This window comes from Sciurus vulgaris, assembly GCF_902686455.1.
Source record: "Sciurus vulgaris genome assembly, chromosome: 8".
Classification (NCBI taxonomy): domain Eukaryota; kingdom Metazoa; phylum Chordata; class Mammalia; order Rodentia; family Sciuridae; genus Sciurus; species Sciurus vulgaris.
The window spans coordinates 8,441,250-8,458,500 of NC_136468.1; the positions used below are offsets into that span (position 1 = coordinate 8,441,250).

Here is a 17,251-nt window from a genome sequence, read left to right on the forward strand (position 1 = left end):
CTGGGCAGGGTCAGCTCTATATCTACACAGTTTAGTTTTATAAAAAGGAATGGACTCCTGCTCTGAATTCCAGTATGCTTGCAGGCTATGTCTTGGTTTGTGATTTCTTTTACTCTTGTCCAGAGCATAAATATTTTATTTGTGTCGTAATTTTTACATTATCCTCTGGCTAGAGGAAGGAAAGCTCATGCTGTGATCAGAGCCCCGCTGCGCGGCAGTAATGAGGGCGCTCTGGCTGCACCAAGCCCACGCTCCTAACCGCAGACTGACTTCCTCCCTGTAACAGTTGCACGACAGGGAAGGAGACAGCGGTCCATCCTCCCATCGCCTTTAAAAAATGGACATAGGGATTTATTTTGATTGTTTTCATGTTTGGTTTGGATTTTGGAATTTCCATCATCAGAAGCTCATTACACACAGCGCTGTCTGCAGACCAGCACCGAGAGATTGCAACCCTTCAGTGGCCATCAATCAGCGATTCAAAGCATGAATTTCATCAATAAGAAAACGCACAGGGCATGGCCTGTATCTACCCTGCAAATCACCTTCTTTGTTATAAAGCAATCTAAAGTGGTCTCTCGTGTCAGAAGAATTTATTTGGTCAGACTCCACGCCCCTCATTTCATTCGGGACTTGACGCATGCGCAGAGAGAAGTCCTGGCCACCCTTAACCCAGAGCTACCAAGATGGTGCGTGCGGTGCCTTTAACCACACAAACAAACATTTCGTTATCTGAGGACAACTTGGGTGAGAGGTATCCTCTAGCACTCATGGATCTCGCTGAGTGCCATCATGCAGTGGGCAACTAACCAGGGGCAGTACTCCTTTGGGACCTTCCGGGGTCTTTGGAAGAACAATACTTGCCAACTGGAGCCGCGACTGTGTGAGCATATTAGTTTTAGGGTTCATTTACATTTCAGTAGAGGAGAGTTTGGGATTTAAACTATTAAGTACCTCCTATATCCCACGCTTAGGTTATGGACTCTTACTTGTCTCCTTGAGTTGGGGATCTCGAAGATGTATCACGTTCCTGAGTTCATAAAGGCATAGGAATTTGCACCCAGACCCTGACACCCACTGTTTCCTCATGAAAATATTCTCCGTCCCCAGTGGAGATAAGGATGCAGGATAAGGGAAAACCTTCCAGGGTTCAGAAATGTTCAGACACCCACTGAGCTGCTTCATGGTGTCCTGGTTCTCTGGCAGTGCAGTGTGGTCCATGAGGATCTGGTCCATGAGGATGTTCCAGAGGACACAGGCTGGTATATGTGGTGGGCAACACACTAGGCTTGGTGCCAGGGCCTACGATTCCAGTCCTGACTGGCCACTTACTAGCCATGTGATTTTGGATGCAAAACACAACCTCTGGAAGTCTTGGTTTCTTCATCAAAATACAGGTGCTAATATCTGTATCTTAGCTACCAAGATGATTAAATAAGGTAAGACATACGAATGTTATTTAGTTCAGTGTCTTGCCGAAGGGAGGTATTCAACAAAATGTCAGATGAATACAGAAGGACGTAATACCCTTTTCAACCCTGAGATACTTTGATTTTGGTGACAAAAAGAGCTTCATGAACTCTTAACAATTTGGAGTAATTGAAGAAGTGTTGAAATAGGTAACCCAGTGACATTTGAATGTTAGGGCAAAAGATAAAAGTCTGAATAATGGTAAATTCATTTTAGTCATAGAAATAAAACAATTTGAACTTTGATATTTTTAAGGAAATTACAAAGTCCTACAATAGTGACATGTGGCTCATGATTCAGGAGGATTTTGTCCAAAGCCACAGAAGATAGCATGTTAACCTCGCAAACAGAGAAGGGGAACTACAAACTTGTTTGAAATTTATAACTTAGTCTACTGTTTTCATTTGATTTACATGACCTAGTTTATATTTTTAACTGAATTTATAAGATTCTATTATAAAACATTTAAGGAAATACAAAAGTCAATGAACTAAGATAGACCTATTTAAAAGGGATTTATAAATGACTTCAATAGTAAAGTTTTAGAAAGCATTTTATGTACAGCTTTATTAACTTCAGCTTCTGAAAACTGAGAAGCGACTAGCTATGGGCTTGTGCAGATATCTCTGTTAAGTTTGGCTTAGATGAGAAAAGTCTGGACCTCACTAATCTGAGTTGGAGTTGCCATCTTTAAAAACGAGGAGGCAGAGAGACTATCAATCCCTAGGGATAAGAAGACTTTCAAATGAAGTTTCTAGAATACAGTGGTTGCTTTTTATTTTCTGAAACTCTATGAGATATCCAAGGAACGAGTATTATTTGCTAAAGATCCCAGCAATGACTTTAAGAGGACACTTCACAATCCACTCTCAGTTAATCTCAAGTGTGGTCACTGCTTCAGGGATGATCCAGGAGAAGGGATTCGTGACAATTCCATGACAGAGATGGAAATTCTCAGGGGCATGGCATCTAAGTGTTGGAATGACTGAGTACATCACCGCATGCCATGAAACATGTAACTCTGAGGTATGCAGTCTGGCTGCGCTTTGTGATTGCTGAGTGTCTAGATAATGCGTCTCACTCTGTATGGAGACATTGATGTCAATAGGTGAAGGGTCTGGCTTTTTTCTGACAATTATAGTGATACAACCAGTGTGGACAGTATCCATGCAGGATTTCCTGGTTGCTTTTGGATGGCAACATGTTATCCTTTGTAGGACTCTCACCATGGAGATCCTCAACTTCAGGTCCTAAAAAATATTAATAATCACAATAATAGTTTGCAATGCATATTACTAATGCTTTCTAAAGTACTTCCTCATGCATCAACTTATTTGATCCTTCCAGTCCTGTGAATAATGTATTTCACGTAGTTGCTGAAATTTATAAAGAAACTGAATGCCAAGACAATTGTTCACTTTTCTTTGCAATAATATTGGGATGGAATTCAAGTGATTCTTGTTTCACTGTTTTATATAACAGTAGCTTCTCTCTTTAACTGGAAGAATCTCAAAAAGTACCAATTTCTCTTTCTTAAAGACAAAATTGGAACAGGATACCGTGGTGTACACCTATAATCCCAGTCACTTGGGAGGCTGAGGCCAGAGGATTGTAAGTTGGAGGCCAGCCTGGGCAACTTGGGGAGAACTTGTCTTAAAATAAATTAACAATAATGAAAAAAGGGCTGCGGGTGTAGTTTAGAGTGTTTGCCTCGCAGGTGTCAGGCCCTGGGTTCAACACGTGGTACCGCAAAAACAAAACAAAACAAAAACCAAAATAAAGTAAAATAAAAACAAACAAGAAACCCAAATTAGTTCAGTGCTGATTGTGTTGCTGGTCACAAGAATAGGGTGGAAAATGAGATTTGAAAGAATGGTCTGGTGTTTGCGAGGACTGTTAGGAGAACCTTCTCCAGAGGGACTAGAGTTTGGGATGCTTCTGTGAGCCATATTTGACTCAGCTCCAGGGGAGAAACACAGGAAGTAAAACTGGTCCCTGGAGTGGAAGAATGTCATCTCTACAAACGAGGGGAGCAAATCTGTATTAGTTAAGTTTGAACTTCAGAATGTTCAAATAAAATTTTGTAATGTTGAAGCCAGAATTAAAGACAGGCAGTCAGTGTAGATAGGTGATCGGGTGGAATCAAGAAAATAAAAGCAGATTTGAGTCCTGGAAGTTGGAGACCGCCCCTGGGAGATTGGAATGTGCACCTCTCCAGAGCCCTTGGATTACCAAGATCACCTGCCTCTACTACCCTCCCCAAAGGTTGTAAATGAAGCACCTGCTGAGCAGGCAGGGAGCTGTTAGTCAATGCCCCCTGGGCTCAGCTCCCTTCCTGCCCAGGACTCCACCTGGGCCCTTCCAGCCCAGCTGCTCCTCCCCTGCGGCCCCCACCAGCAGCTCCCAGTCACTGTGCAGGATTCAGGGAAATGAACAAGAGGCAGGAGAAGAACGCAGGAGAACAGAGGGAACTCTAGATGTATAAAAGGGACATCCTCATCCCACGGATTCCCGCCTTTGGGTCCCCTTCTTCCTCCCGGGAAAAGTCTGTTTTACTGTTCTTTAAGTAAAGCTTCTTCCTTTCTACTCCATGCTTGCCTTGGCGCTTCTCTGCTGTTATACTTCAACATCTGAGGAAGCAGGACTCTGCAAGGTAACTGGCGGTGTTAATGTTATAGTTAATAAAAAGAAGTTTTAAGAAGATCTTTAACTAAAAGCAAGGATAACCTGTTATTTATATAGTAATTTGTTGATCTGTCTCGAATTGGTGTCTTTAAAGTAGAAAAGCTCAAAGAGAGGGTGTTCACTGGGTTCCTATAAAGTTCTCTGCAAGTCGGGATTAGGGAAGAGACGGGGAGAAGAATGGGGTTTTGAAAAAAGGATATTTATTATTACAGTGAAGTTTTGGAAAATGGGGAAAAAAATTCCTATTCCTTTAATCTTAGCAACCAAAGAAGAAAAGGCTTACAAAATGTTAGCGACTGGTAGGGCACAAGAAGAAAATGAATTAAACCGAATAAATCCTGAAAATTTTTTTGGCATTTTCTAAGCAACTCAATTTTATAATTTTAAAAGTGAATAAGAATTTCTTACAACTGTCAATTATATTATCAGGGGCAATTTAAAACATTAGAATGTTTAAAAAATTTTTTTCTTTGGGTTTTAATGATACGTCTTTAAATGGTTTTTATTTTTGTCATGTTCGAGGTTCCTAGGACTTCTTGAATTTTTAGACCTGAGATTCTTTCATGACAAATGTTTTTCAAGGGGTCTTCTCCCTGGAGCAGCCCCTACCCAAGACTATGAGCATGCTCCCCTTGGACGGGACTCAGAGGGTCGCTCTCCTGCCAGGATCTCCTTGTGAGCTACCGCATCCAGGCCTCACCAGCCTCTGTCTGTTCCCCTGGCTTCAACTGGCTCTGTCCTCTGCACTCATTCTAAGCTGGTCTCACCTCCTCATGCCAAAGCCTTGCTTCCCACCCAGCAGGCTGGCAGCCTGTGTTCCCACGTCTCACTGCACTTGGGCTCAGTGTGCATGAAATGACACTAGTCACGATCAAGTCCCTGGATCTTACTTCGTTCATACAGAACAGAGCCATGTTACCTTTCACTGGCAAGAATTCAATCGAATTGAGAGTTTTGCTCTACAGAACTTGCGTACTTCAGAATCCTCCTTATCCCTTGGAAGATATAGCTAGAGAACATGCCAGTCCCCGTTAAATGTTCCATTGTGCCCTGTGTCCTGTTCTCATGAGAATATGAATATAATACACTCAAATGCCAGTGAGAAGTGGCTCAGAGAACATGATGACTGTAAGAATTTCCATTTCCTCAGGGTTTGGTTTTAACTGGAAAATAGATTACAATGCTGGTTTATCTAAATCAACCATTACTAAGATTGGCAGAAATAAAAATAAATGAATAATAGATTTACAGGTTGATCTATACAAAGGGCTATTAGGTTATATTAAGTCAGTTTCTAAGACTCTTAGACTTGATCATTTAAGAAAATAAATTTCCTCTGGCCAGCAGATGCCTAGAAAGAGCCCCACTGCTAGGGACAGAGCTGCCCGTCAGAAATGACGAGCACGCAAAACAATCGTGGGGCGGAGGAAATGCTCCTTAGGGGGGAACTTCATGGCCCACAACCTGGGAAGTACTCACAGGCAACGTGGACGCTGGTGGGTGAATGGACCTGCTTGCAAACGAGCAATTTAAAAACAAAACCCTAGGACAATTTCGACTGATTCAGACTGATTCCTTTTACACGTATGAAAAAAAAGTACAGAGTTTCAGAAGAAATCATGGAGCTAATACATGAGAAAAGATTGTTATTTTTGTAAACTTTACAGTATTTAGAGTAAAGTTGGTGCTGAAGAATGGGAAATGTAAAACACTCAACACACATTAAAAACTTGCAGGAAAAAATCCGGTCGACTCCTCAACTTGGTAGGGATTAGAAAACAGTTCAAACTTGAAAAAAAATGCTATTTATCCTACAATCAAAGCAAAATTCAAAACCTTTGTCCTCTATTACGTTTAGAGTTTTACGAAGGACCTGCTTTTACCCACTGGTTTTAAATCTCTTCTTCGAGAATGTTAATTGACCAGGTTTTCCTTAACCAGGGACCCCAAGGAGATCTGCAGGTGAGGGGGAAGTTATTAGTTTACCCTCAGAAAATTCTATGGTGAAATCACGTGAACTTGCCTGCCATCTCTGCAGCTTCGACTTCTGGAGTCAAGAGCATCTTCTTTTGTCTACAAATATTTGTGGGTTTTCATCTGTAAGTTTTTCTCACTCTTTCTCTTCTCTACTTTCCTCTTTTTAAAACTTTTAAGCAGATCATCTCATGTGCTACCATGATACTTTCAAGTTGCCTCCTAAGGCCTGAAGATTTAAGAAACACATTAATAGAGAAGGGATATTTTCTCTTCTTGAAAAATACTCTAAGAGGAAAAAGGAAAAAAAAAATAAAATGATTCTATTCTTGTTCTTTGGGCCTTCTTCCAAAATGATCAAACCTCCTGTTCCATTTGGAAATGAAAAAGAAGTCCATGAAACTCTCTCTTCCCACTGCTGTGAAGCTGTCTTCCAAGCAGGGATTATCGACCTGGAAGGTAGGCCTGAAAAAACAAGTCCTGGTTGCCAACAGCTACACTACTTTCATAGAGGGATGAGATGCTAAGATGCGTAACACTGGTTTCCCCCACTTTTCTCCTCTTCCACTTGCTTATAATATTTTATATTAACTATTTTTCCTTAAAAGCCTTTTAACCCACTCTTAAAAGGGTGCACCATGGATTTACTGTGGCCTGTTTCAGATCTGGAACTGTGGAGAATCAATTTATGCAGCCTTGAAATTGCTTTTGGCAAACCAAACTCCTCCCATCCCACATGAAATGTTCCTCTAGGGGACAGGATGGAAAATCTCTCCTGTAGAGGTTTAACCTGGACTTGAGCTTAGGCCTTCCTCCATGGGAAAGGGATGTCTGAAGAAGATGCTGGTGATCCCATGTGGCTCTTGGCAGGGATGGACACTTTGCCAGGAACTGTACTACCAGATGTGACCCCTGAGACATATTGGGTGTTGTCTCCAGTCACATCTTCCAGAGTCTTCCACACTCTTCTCAGCCCCTCAGTGACTGAGCTTTCGAGACTTTGTTTTACCTTCAGAATACTAAAACTGTGACCAAAATTAAGTAGAAATGAAATTTTATGATATTGCTATTGCTTCTGAAGCACCAAAGTGACAATTGGTTCTCAGGGGGTCTTTGAAATGATGGCAGTTTGGCAACTGGCAGTTAGAATTTTTAGGCAGGGATTACAGGACGGCATAATTTAAAGTAAAAAGAGAAGCACAGTCAAAAAAGGGAAGAACAAGAACAAAAAGTGACCTCTGCTGTTGGACTGATGTGTGCCAGGTTCTCTGTCTGGAAATTTGCTCACAGGATCCCACATATCCTCACAGTGGCCTTAGAAGGTACATATTATGTATTCCTGAAGATGAGGCTCCCTGACATTGAATGCTTTTCTCAAGGTTACCCAGCAAGAAAGGGAGGAAGTTGGATTCAAACTCACCTCTGATTCCTTAATCCACTTTCCAGGTAGGGACTTGAATTGGCTGCATAAATAGTACAGAACATAAAATCTAAGTGGATGTCTTGGTACTCGGAGGAGTACTAGGAGGAGCTGTACCTGAGCCACAGTGCAGGTGATCTGCATGCATGTGACCATAAATGATGAAACTCTGCTATGACTGAACCGTCCACCAGTCACTCTTAGCCTTTTCGCAGTCCTGAGACCTTAGACCTTCACATTTTGGTTTTTATGTAAGCAACAAACACTCAAATGCTTGAGAAGAATTCAGAACTCCATAAAATCAGAAAATGGTTTCACAGTGTTTAAAGATAAGTTGCTTTCAACTGCAGTCCTGGTTTGGCAGATGAACAAGAACATTTTTATAGGAAAAAAGTGCAGACAAGTGAATTAAGGGATATTTTTGCACCTCTTGATGATAAGTTCTTGCTAAACTTGGCTCAGTGAAGGAATCGTAATGAGTTGTTTTCAGCAGCCTGAGTGACAGCAAGTTCATGTGCGTTGCTATCATATACTCCAGACGTTGCTGATTTTGTGTCTAGAAACCATTGAAATGTTTTGAAAATTTTGGTGTGACCAGACTCAACTACACATCCGAAGCTTCCAGGTACATTAGAGTTTGCTATGATTAGAATGTGTCCTTCGAATTCCACTGGAATTTCCACTGGAAACTCAGTCCCCAGTGCAACAGTGTGATGGGGTCTTGGACTCTTGGCCCTCATGGGGGGATTAATGCTGGCGTGCTGGGAGTGGAGTAGTTACGAGACGGGCCCATACTGCTCTTGCTCTCCTGTGTTCTCTTGCCTTTCTTCCTGCTACCATGAGATACGTGCAGGCCCTTGCCAGATGTGGGCCCCTCAGCCTTGGACGTCCCAGCCTTCAGAACTAAGAATCGAGGAAATTCCTTTTCCTTATAAATTATTCAGTTTGTGGTAGTACTTCTTAGCAGCACAAAATCAACTAAGATGGTATTCAGTGAATGGTAAATGCATCAACAAATAAATGTACTTTATGCCTAAATGTGGCATAAAAGTCTTGGATCCTATTTTTATTATGATAAACTCTGCATCCAATGATACTCCAACTTTTTTTCTTTTTTTTATTACTCAATCCTAATGACCGAAAAGCTTTAGGACTAGAAGCTGATTCTAGTGGATATAAAAATAAAGGACAGGAAGTGTGGCCACTTACTAGTATGGGAGTGGGTCTTGGGGCCAGTTACTCCACCCATCTGTCTCAGTTTTCTTCTCTGTAAAATGGGGGTGGTAATAATAGCCACTATCTCACCTGGTCATGGTGAGGATTCAGTGCTGCTAATGCCATTAAAGGGCTTAGCATGCTGCCCAGCGTACTGTAAATTCTCAGCCAGCTGTTATTATTGTTTAGAGCAGGAACAAAGCCTGCAGGCTTTATTAGCGCTTGTCTTATTTTCCCAGAGTTTTCACAACAAAGCACCAACACTGGACACCTTGGAACAAGAGAGATGTATTCTCCCTCAGTTTTGGAGGCCGGAAGTTGAAATTAAGGTGTGTCGGGCTCATGCTTCTTCCAAGACTCTCAGGAAGGACCCTCCCTTGCCTCTTCCAGCTTGAAAGTCCTAGGCAGACCTTGACCTTCAGAGCATCACTCTTGTCTCTGCCTCTGTCTTTTTTCTTCCTATATTTTTATTGGTGCATTATAATTATACGCAATAGCGAGATTTGTTGTCACTTTATTCATACATGCGCTGAATATCATCATCTTTATCATTCCCCAGTGTTTCCCCTGTCTCTGCCTTCGGAGGGCCTTCTTTTTGTGTGTCTATATGTCTCTCTGTTCTTTCTTCTGATAAGACACACTATTGGATTTGGGGCCCACCCCATGCAGTAAGATCTCACCATGACTTAATTACTTATGTAAAGATCCTCTTTCTGAACAAGGTCACATTCTGGGGTTTTATGTGGATGTGAAGTTTGGGGCCACCCTTCACCATACATTGGACTACAAAAATCAGATGCAGAAATTGCTTTAGCCACTGTAGATTTGTTATTTTCCTTCCTTGCTTTAAAAATACAGAACTGACACAGAGAGAGTAAGCTTCAAACTATGCTGTTAATTGTTGGTTGTTATTGAAAATGACTTTGATAATCACAAAATGCTTGAATTTGGGGTTTGACTATCCATGGAAGAATAGCTTGGTTAGAGAAAACTGTCTGTGGCATAGCAAAACAACTACTCATTTGATACCCAGTGGAGATTTCCCGTGATGTTGGGCACAAAGACTCACAGCTAAGACTTCCTCGTAGGAAGGGGCAATCTCTGCTCCTGGAAGCATCCACAACCTCAGCCAATGGCCTGCCAAGCAATTCTACTATGGGATGGACCTGTCTCAGCTGAATTAAATAGCTGCTGGTTGGGGAAATCCGAGAAGATGGCAGACTGCACAATTTTTTGTAGATAGATGAAGGATGGGCCTGGTGGTCTAGTGTGGTGTTTCCAGAATGCCCTTGTACTATCTTCAAAACATGAGGAATTCCAAGTCAGCAGTCCTGTTTAAGATGCAAATAGCTCTGGGAGAGATAAACCTCAACTGGTGATCAAATCTTTATGGCTCTATTTGAAAAGGGTTGTGGGAGCCATTTCCAATAGGAGGTTAGACCATAGACAAGAACTTCACAAATGTGGGTTTTTTTTTTCCTTGCTGGTGGGTGATAGACTTTATGCATATCATCCACAAAGCAAATTAGAATTACGAGGGACCTGTTTGGGCTCAGCTCTGTCTTCCTAAGTTCAATGATGTGGCAGCCATAGAACCATGACTTACAAATTCAACCTTGCACTCAAGCAAAAGAAAGGGAGAGAGGGAAAGTGGGTGGGGAATGGAGAGGGGTGGAGTCAGAGAAAGGAGTAGATACCTAGATAAAGATCACACTGATGGGAGGAGAGGAGGGAGAGGGAAAAGGAGGAAGAGGAGAAAGAGCGACAGAATTTAATAGTGTGGGCTGCTGGTTCTCTGTTCCCCCAGGGCAGCTAACACTACACAGGGGGAAACCTGGCCCATATGCCTGTCCCCTTGGGCCCCGTGGGAACCCAAGCCAGTCCTAGCGTGAACCTCTCAGTGGTCTGAGTGAGATACAAGTGCCTCAGGTTTTCATTTTCACACAACCTGGCCCCAGAAAGGCCCATAGGAAGGGTGATTACTTGGGACCCCTATGAAAAAATGGACTCCATTAAATGCACCGAGATGGATTTTCAAGGGTAACTTAATTATATGCGATCTTCACTTGGCATGCTACTCCACTCCAGAGAGTATGAGTAGATGTGTAATGATTTTTAGTTAATAGGTAGGTGTTTTCTTTTTTTTTTTTTTTAATAAGCATGTCAATTTATTTTACACCTGATAAAAGATGTCAGCTGCCCGTATTTGCTGCCCTAGCCTAATAATTCTTTTAAGTTAGACTCAGTAAAAAAAAAAAAAAAAAAAAAAAAAAAAAAATCTGTTCACTATACCGGTATCATGGAAATCAACTGTTTTATCAAAAATTTTCTTTTTTATGCATAATTCATTCACAGTATTTTAAACTCTCATACTATGTACAAAATACATAGGTTTTTTTTATAGATAATTTGCATTTTATTTTTTGCTGTTACAATTTTTAAGATTTCATTTTGAAGTAAAGGGTACAGGGTCAAATAAAGAAAAACTTTTAGTCAATTCTGACAATGCAATTTTCTAGGGATGAGAAGAGAAAGAGTAGGTACCTTTTTATAATACAACCAAAAGAAATTTAATACATAAACTTTGTTTTCAAATCTTTATAATAAATTTATATCGATAATATATATATATTTTCACTTCTAAAAATAGCAATGTTATTTATTACATATCTTAAAATGTCGATATGAAGGCCAATTTAGGTAATACATTTGAGAGTAATTTTTTTAAAAAGCTGCTAGGTATTATACAAATGTTAATTTTGTTATCATTAAAAGTTCTAAAAAACATCAAATTTGGTTCTGATCAGTGATTTTTACATTTACCTTATAAAGAAACACGATGAAGTATTTGCTTCACTCCCAAGCTTAATCAAATCATTAAGTTATTGAATACTATAAATCATGATACAATATTTTTAAAAACTTGTGAATATTTAAATTTCTAGCAAACCAGACATACCTGCTAATGATTATTATTACAATTTCTTCTTTATTTATTTATTTATTTTAATTAAAAATCATAAATTTACATAGGGCAATATTATTTGATTCATTCGGTTATTTTTTTCCCTTCCCCCCCACCCCTCCCTCCCCTCTTTCCCTCTATACAGTCCTTCCTTCCTCCATTCTTACCACCCTCCTTATCCCTAATCCTAAACCTAACCCTAACCCTAATGCTAACCCCTCCTACCCCCCTTATATGTCCTCATCCGCATATCAGCGAGATCATTTGTCCTTTAGTTTTTTGAGATTGGCTTATCTCACTTAGCATGATATCCTCCAATTTCATCCATTTGCCTGCAAATGCCATAATTTTATCATTCTTCATGGTGGAGTAATATTCCATTGTATATATATGCCACAGTTTCTTTATCCATTCATCAACTGAAGGGCATCTAGGTTGGTTCCACAATCTGGCTATAGTGAATTGAGCAGCTATGAGCATTGATGTGGCTGTATCTCTGTAGTATGCTGATTTTAAGTCCTTTGGGTAGAGGCCAAGGAGTGGGATAGCTGGGTCAAATGGTAGGTCCATTCCAAGCTTTCTGAGGAATCTCGATACTGCTTTCCAGAGTGGCTGCACTAATTTGCAGCCCCACCAGCAATGTATGAGTGTACCTTTTTCCCCACATCCTCTTCAACACCTATTGTTGCTTGTGTTCTTGATAATCGCCATTCTAATTGGGGTGAGATGAAATCTTAGGGTAGTTTTGATTTGCATTTCTCTTATTACTAGAGATGTTGAACATTTTTCATATATATATTGATTGCTTGTAGATCTTCTTCTGTGAAGTGTCTGTTCATTTCCTTAGCCCATTTGCTGACTGGGTTATTTGTATTCTTGGTGTAGAGTTTTTTGAGTTCTTCATAGATTCTGGAAATTAGCGCTCTATCTGAAGTATGAGTGGCAAAGATATTCTCCCACTCTATAGGCTCTCTCTTCACATTACTGATAGTTTCCTTCACTGAGAGAAAGCTTTTTAGTTTGAATCTATCACAGTGGTTGATTCTAGCTTTTATTTCTTGTGCTATGGGAGTCCTGTTAAGGAAGTCTGATCCTAAGCCAACAAGTTGAAGGTTTGGACCTACTTTTTCTTCTATAAGATGCTGGGTCTCTGGTCTGATTCCGAGATCCTTGATCCATTTTGAGTTGAGTTTTGTGCAGGGTGAGAGATAGGGATTGAGTTTCATTCTGTTGCCCATGGCCCATATCATTCTAAATGGTGAAAAACTGAAAGCATTCCCCCTAAAAACTGGAACAAGACAGGGATGCCCTCTTTCACCACTTCTATTCAATATCGTTCTTGAGACTCTAGCCAGAGCAATTAGACAAACCAAAGAAATTAAAGGGATACGAATTGGAAAAGAGGAACTCAAACTATCCCTGTTCGCTGATGACATGATTATATATTTAGAGGAACCTGGAAATTCCACCAGAAAATTCTTAGAACTCATAAGTGAATTCAGTAAAGTAGCAGGTTACAAGATCTATGCTCATAAATCCAATGCATTTTTATACATAAGTGATGAATCTTCAGAAAGAGAAATTAGGAAAACTACCCCATTCACAATAGCCTCGAAAAAAATAAAATACTTGGGAATCAATCTCACAAAAGAGGTGAAAGACCTCTACAATGAGAACTACAGAACACTAAAGAAAGAAATTAAAGAAAATCTTAGAAGATGGAAAGATCTCCCATGTTCTTGGATAGGCAGAATTAATATTGTCAAAATGGCCATACTACCAAAAGTGCTATACAGATTCAATGCAATTCCAATTAAAATCCCAATGGTGTACCTTACAGAAGTAGAGCAAGCAATTATGAAATTCATCTGGAAGAATAAGAAACCCAGAATAGCTAAAGCAATTCTCAGTAGAAAGAGCGAAGCAGGGGATATCGCAATACCAAATCTTCAACTCTATTACAAAGAATAGTAACAAAAACAGCATGGTATTGGTACCAAAATAGACAGGTAGATCAATGTTACAGAATAGAGGACATGGACACAAACCCAAATAAATACAATTTTCTCATACTAGACAAAGGTGCCAAAAATATGCAATGGAGAAAAGATAGCCTCTTCAACAAAAGGTAGGTGTTTTCTGACCAGAGATAGTTAACTCTTAAATAACTGGGGCAAGAACTCCGCCTCCTACTGTTATTTTTAACCAAGAAGTAAAAAAAAAAAGACTAAAATTAGAACTAATGTGTCATTCTATAAATATTAGAAGATATAGGTAAGCCACAAAGAAACTTAAAAGATGCCAGCATTTTAACTGTTCTGCAAAACATTTTTGTCATGTACTGTCAGTTTGTTTTCCTCACCTCCATGTGTATGTGTGTGTACTTTTGATTTTATATAACATGTAATCTGGTTGTGTGCGGTGGGTTGGGTCTTGCTTTATTCACCAAGCAAGATACTGTGAACATTTTACTGCATCCTCTTGGTACAGACCTACATCGAGGAGGACAGGGAGAGACCTCAGAGAGCTCATTCTTTGGCCAATGAGTGTGATCCTCTTTCTGGAGGTTGAGTTTGGCTGCAGCATTTGGGTGGGTGCTGGTTACCCTGGTGGTGAGGCCCAGAGCAGAAGTACCAGAGCCTCAGCAGGAAGACCGTCTCATCCTCTCCTGGTGCATGAAGGAGCTTGCTCAGTGCAGACCACGCCACCCTGCACCCTGCACCTCCTCTTTGGCCACAGGATTCCTCTAACCCAGCGCCAATGTCATTTCCCCCAAAACGTGTTACATACTTGTCTTCACTCAGAAGGATGCTCACAGAGCCTTTCCAAATAAATAGATTGTGCAGTTTTTAATCTGACTTTTCTTTTGTTAAAGCCACTAATTGTATCAAATGTAATCCATACTACTGAAGAAATATTAAGAGACTATTTAGATGTCTTTTGTGTAAACCCCTCAAAATAATGTCAAAGGAAACACACAGGCTTCACTTACATTAGCTAAACTGAAAATATGTCCCTGCTTTTATATTCATGAATCTTGCCTATTAACCTGCAGAGATTTTGTGTGAGCTACTGTGTTTAACCTAAATCTCCCCAAATAAGGGGGGTGTGATTTCCTTTAAATCGTGACTTACACAGTGGAATGTCCCAGGCATTTCTGCTTATTTGATTGCATTCAGACGGTACTTTGGCAAGGGAAGCGACTGCATTAAATTAGCATCAAGCACAATGAATGGTAATTGCAAGACTGTCATTTCTCCAAGTGCAAAATTAATGTGCTCTGCAAGCCCGTCCCATTGTATGCCACAGGAAAATCTCAGAACCATGTTGTTTGGAGCAGAAAAATGTACTGTAACAGCACTGTTAATATGTGATGGCATTATTCAGCAATGGTGTTCTTTCCACCTTTGTTGCTGTCGTCTCATGCTCATCCTTTAAACCCTGTCTGATCTCATTTGCATGCTCATATTCTAGCCTGACAGGCAGTAGCCTGGAAGTACAGCAATGCTGTGGAACAATTCCTTCTTCCGTATGTGGCACCTGAGTGAATAACACCAGCAAAAACCACCCTCCATATGTTTATGAGGGCATGAGTGGGCTACTTATGTAAAGCATCTTATTAAGAGATGCACCAACTGTGTACATAAAACTTTGTCCAAATGCTACACATTCATTGAGAGAGAAGAGTGATTGACATGCATTTCTATTGTCGTTTGGGAAAAATGCCAGCCACACCTCTCTTCATCCTTATTTACACATGAGAAATGAAGCCACAGACCAGTTGAATGACTTTCTCCTGGTCACATGGGGTCACAGAGAATGCCCCAAATGAATACATGCCTGTGTTTTGGGACCTCGTATTCTGCTCATGGGCTCTGCACAATTTAAAGCTGATTCAAGTACTCATTTAAGACTAGAAAAACATGGTGATCAGAGATGCTGTTGATTTGCTCTGTTGCAGCCTAGGGGTTTTGCTGCAGCCCACTGTCCCTCCAGTTGCTAAGACTGGACTCGAGTTATACTCACAAGAGAGCTCCTTTGGCCAGTCACTGTCACTATCAGTATCATTATTCCTCTTACTGAGGATGCCTTGATGGGCGGGTATCAGTCTAGGCTAAACCCCAGCGATGCTGACACAGCACATTCAGGGAATGATTTGGGGAACCTCCTCCCTGAGGTGGGAGAGGAATTCTAATAACCTGACCCTCAGAATAAAATGCATTCATTTCCATCCAAAAAAACCCACATTCAGTAGATGATGTGCGCTTAGAAAGATGTCACAGAATGGGTCTGGAACCGGTTCTGCCTTACCTTTGTTGCAAAAGGTCCCGTCGTAGGCCGTGTTGGAGCAATCGCAGGAGTAGCCATGGTATTTTTCTATGCATTTGCCTCCGTTCTCACAGTTGGTCCCATAGCTGGTGCAGTGGCCCGAGCACCCAGATTTGAACCCGGATGTGACCTTGGCTCTTTCCTCCAGGTCAAGTGTCACTCCATTCATCCTCAAGGAGCGGATGCAGCCCAGAAAGCCTTGCTGCCCTCCAGCGCCACCTGGGAATGACAGAATGCAAGAGGTCACAGGGAAGAACTCAGCCTTGGTGTCGGTCTTCACTCATTGTGACCAAACAATTGTGGTAGGACGTAAGACTGCTGAGAGCATCCAGTATTGTCGCTTTCAAGTTGCTCTTGTCTAAACAGAAAAAGTTAAAGCTTTTCCCTTTAGGCTATACTACCTAATTAAAAGAGCCTGCCTTCCGAGAAGCAAGAAATTTGCTACAGAAATAAACTGTTTGGAGATACACAAAAATCATGTAATCTGGTTTCCTATAGAAAAGAGGTTTATGCAAGTCTTTAGTTTCTTTGCTCTTTAATCTCGTGACATTCAGTTCTATAGCATTATCTACTGGAAGAAATATAAAAAGGCAGAGAGACATGAATATATTAGCATAGTTAACAAGCCAATTAGTCAGAAGGCATAAATCCATTTGAAATGTGATTGTACGTTTTGGTTCTCGTCTCATGAAATGCTTTGCTTTGAGGTTCACATTAAAGGTAACTGGGACTTGTCCGGGGTGTTGGGAGTTGAAATTGATCATTTTACACAGAAGTCATATTTATGGCTGTGTTGGGTTAGATTTCATTGCTTTAGTCTAAATGTCTTTGCAAGAACACGTACCATGAAGAGCGTGTTTATTGTGAATTTTGAAATAAGTTATTAGAATTAGGCTGAGGTTCATGTGCCTGAAAGTACTAAAATCTTCGTAACAAACTTCATAGAAGGATTCATCAAAGTCTATGTCACAAGTGGATTTACTTGTGTCTGTAATATCCTTGGCTATGGCCATTTTTTTAAAAAGGCAGCTTGTATGTAAGGAGGAACACAAATTTATATATGTCTGTATCTTAGAATAACAACTTTTCTGGAAATATATACTCAAAATGAATAGTTGATAAAATTATTGGAAGAAATAACTGATGAGGTTTTAGAAAAGAGATCTAATAAAAATAAAACTCAGTTTACTCTG

General features: G+C 40.5%; 1 protein-coding gene and 1 long non-coding RNA gene across 3 annotated transcripts in view; one reads left to right on the top strand and one right to left on the bottom strand.

Annotated features, from left to right (window-relative positions):
* The window catches only part of CNTNAP2 (contactin associated protein 2), a 2,020,421-nt gene that overhangs the window by 179,197 nt on the left and 1,823,973 nt on the right, over window positions 1-17,251 (bottom strand). For both annotated transcript variants that reach the window (XM_079149276.1, XM_079149277.1), the window contains exon 18: window positions 16,041-16,277. In XM_079149276.1, coding sequence (XP_079005402.1) covers window positions 16,041-16,277 — 237 coding nt within the window. The remainder of the gene's footprint in view (window positions 1-16,040; window positions 16,278-17,251) is intronic.
* Window positions 2,714-16,521, top strand: LOC306667069. Its single transcript, XR_013765440.1, has 3 exons — window positions 2,714-4,123; window positions 6,520-6,588; window positions 16,207-16,521. It is a non-coding gene; the product is annotated as an uncharacterized lncRNA (long non-coding RNA).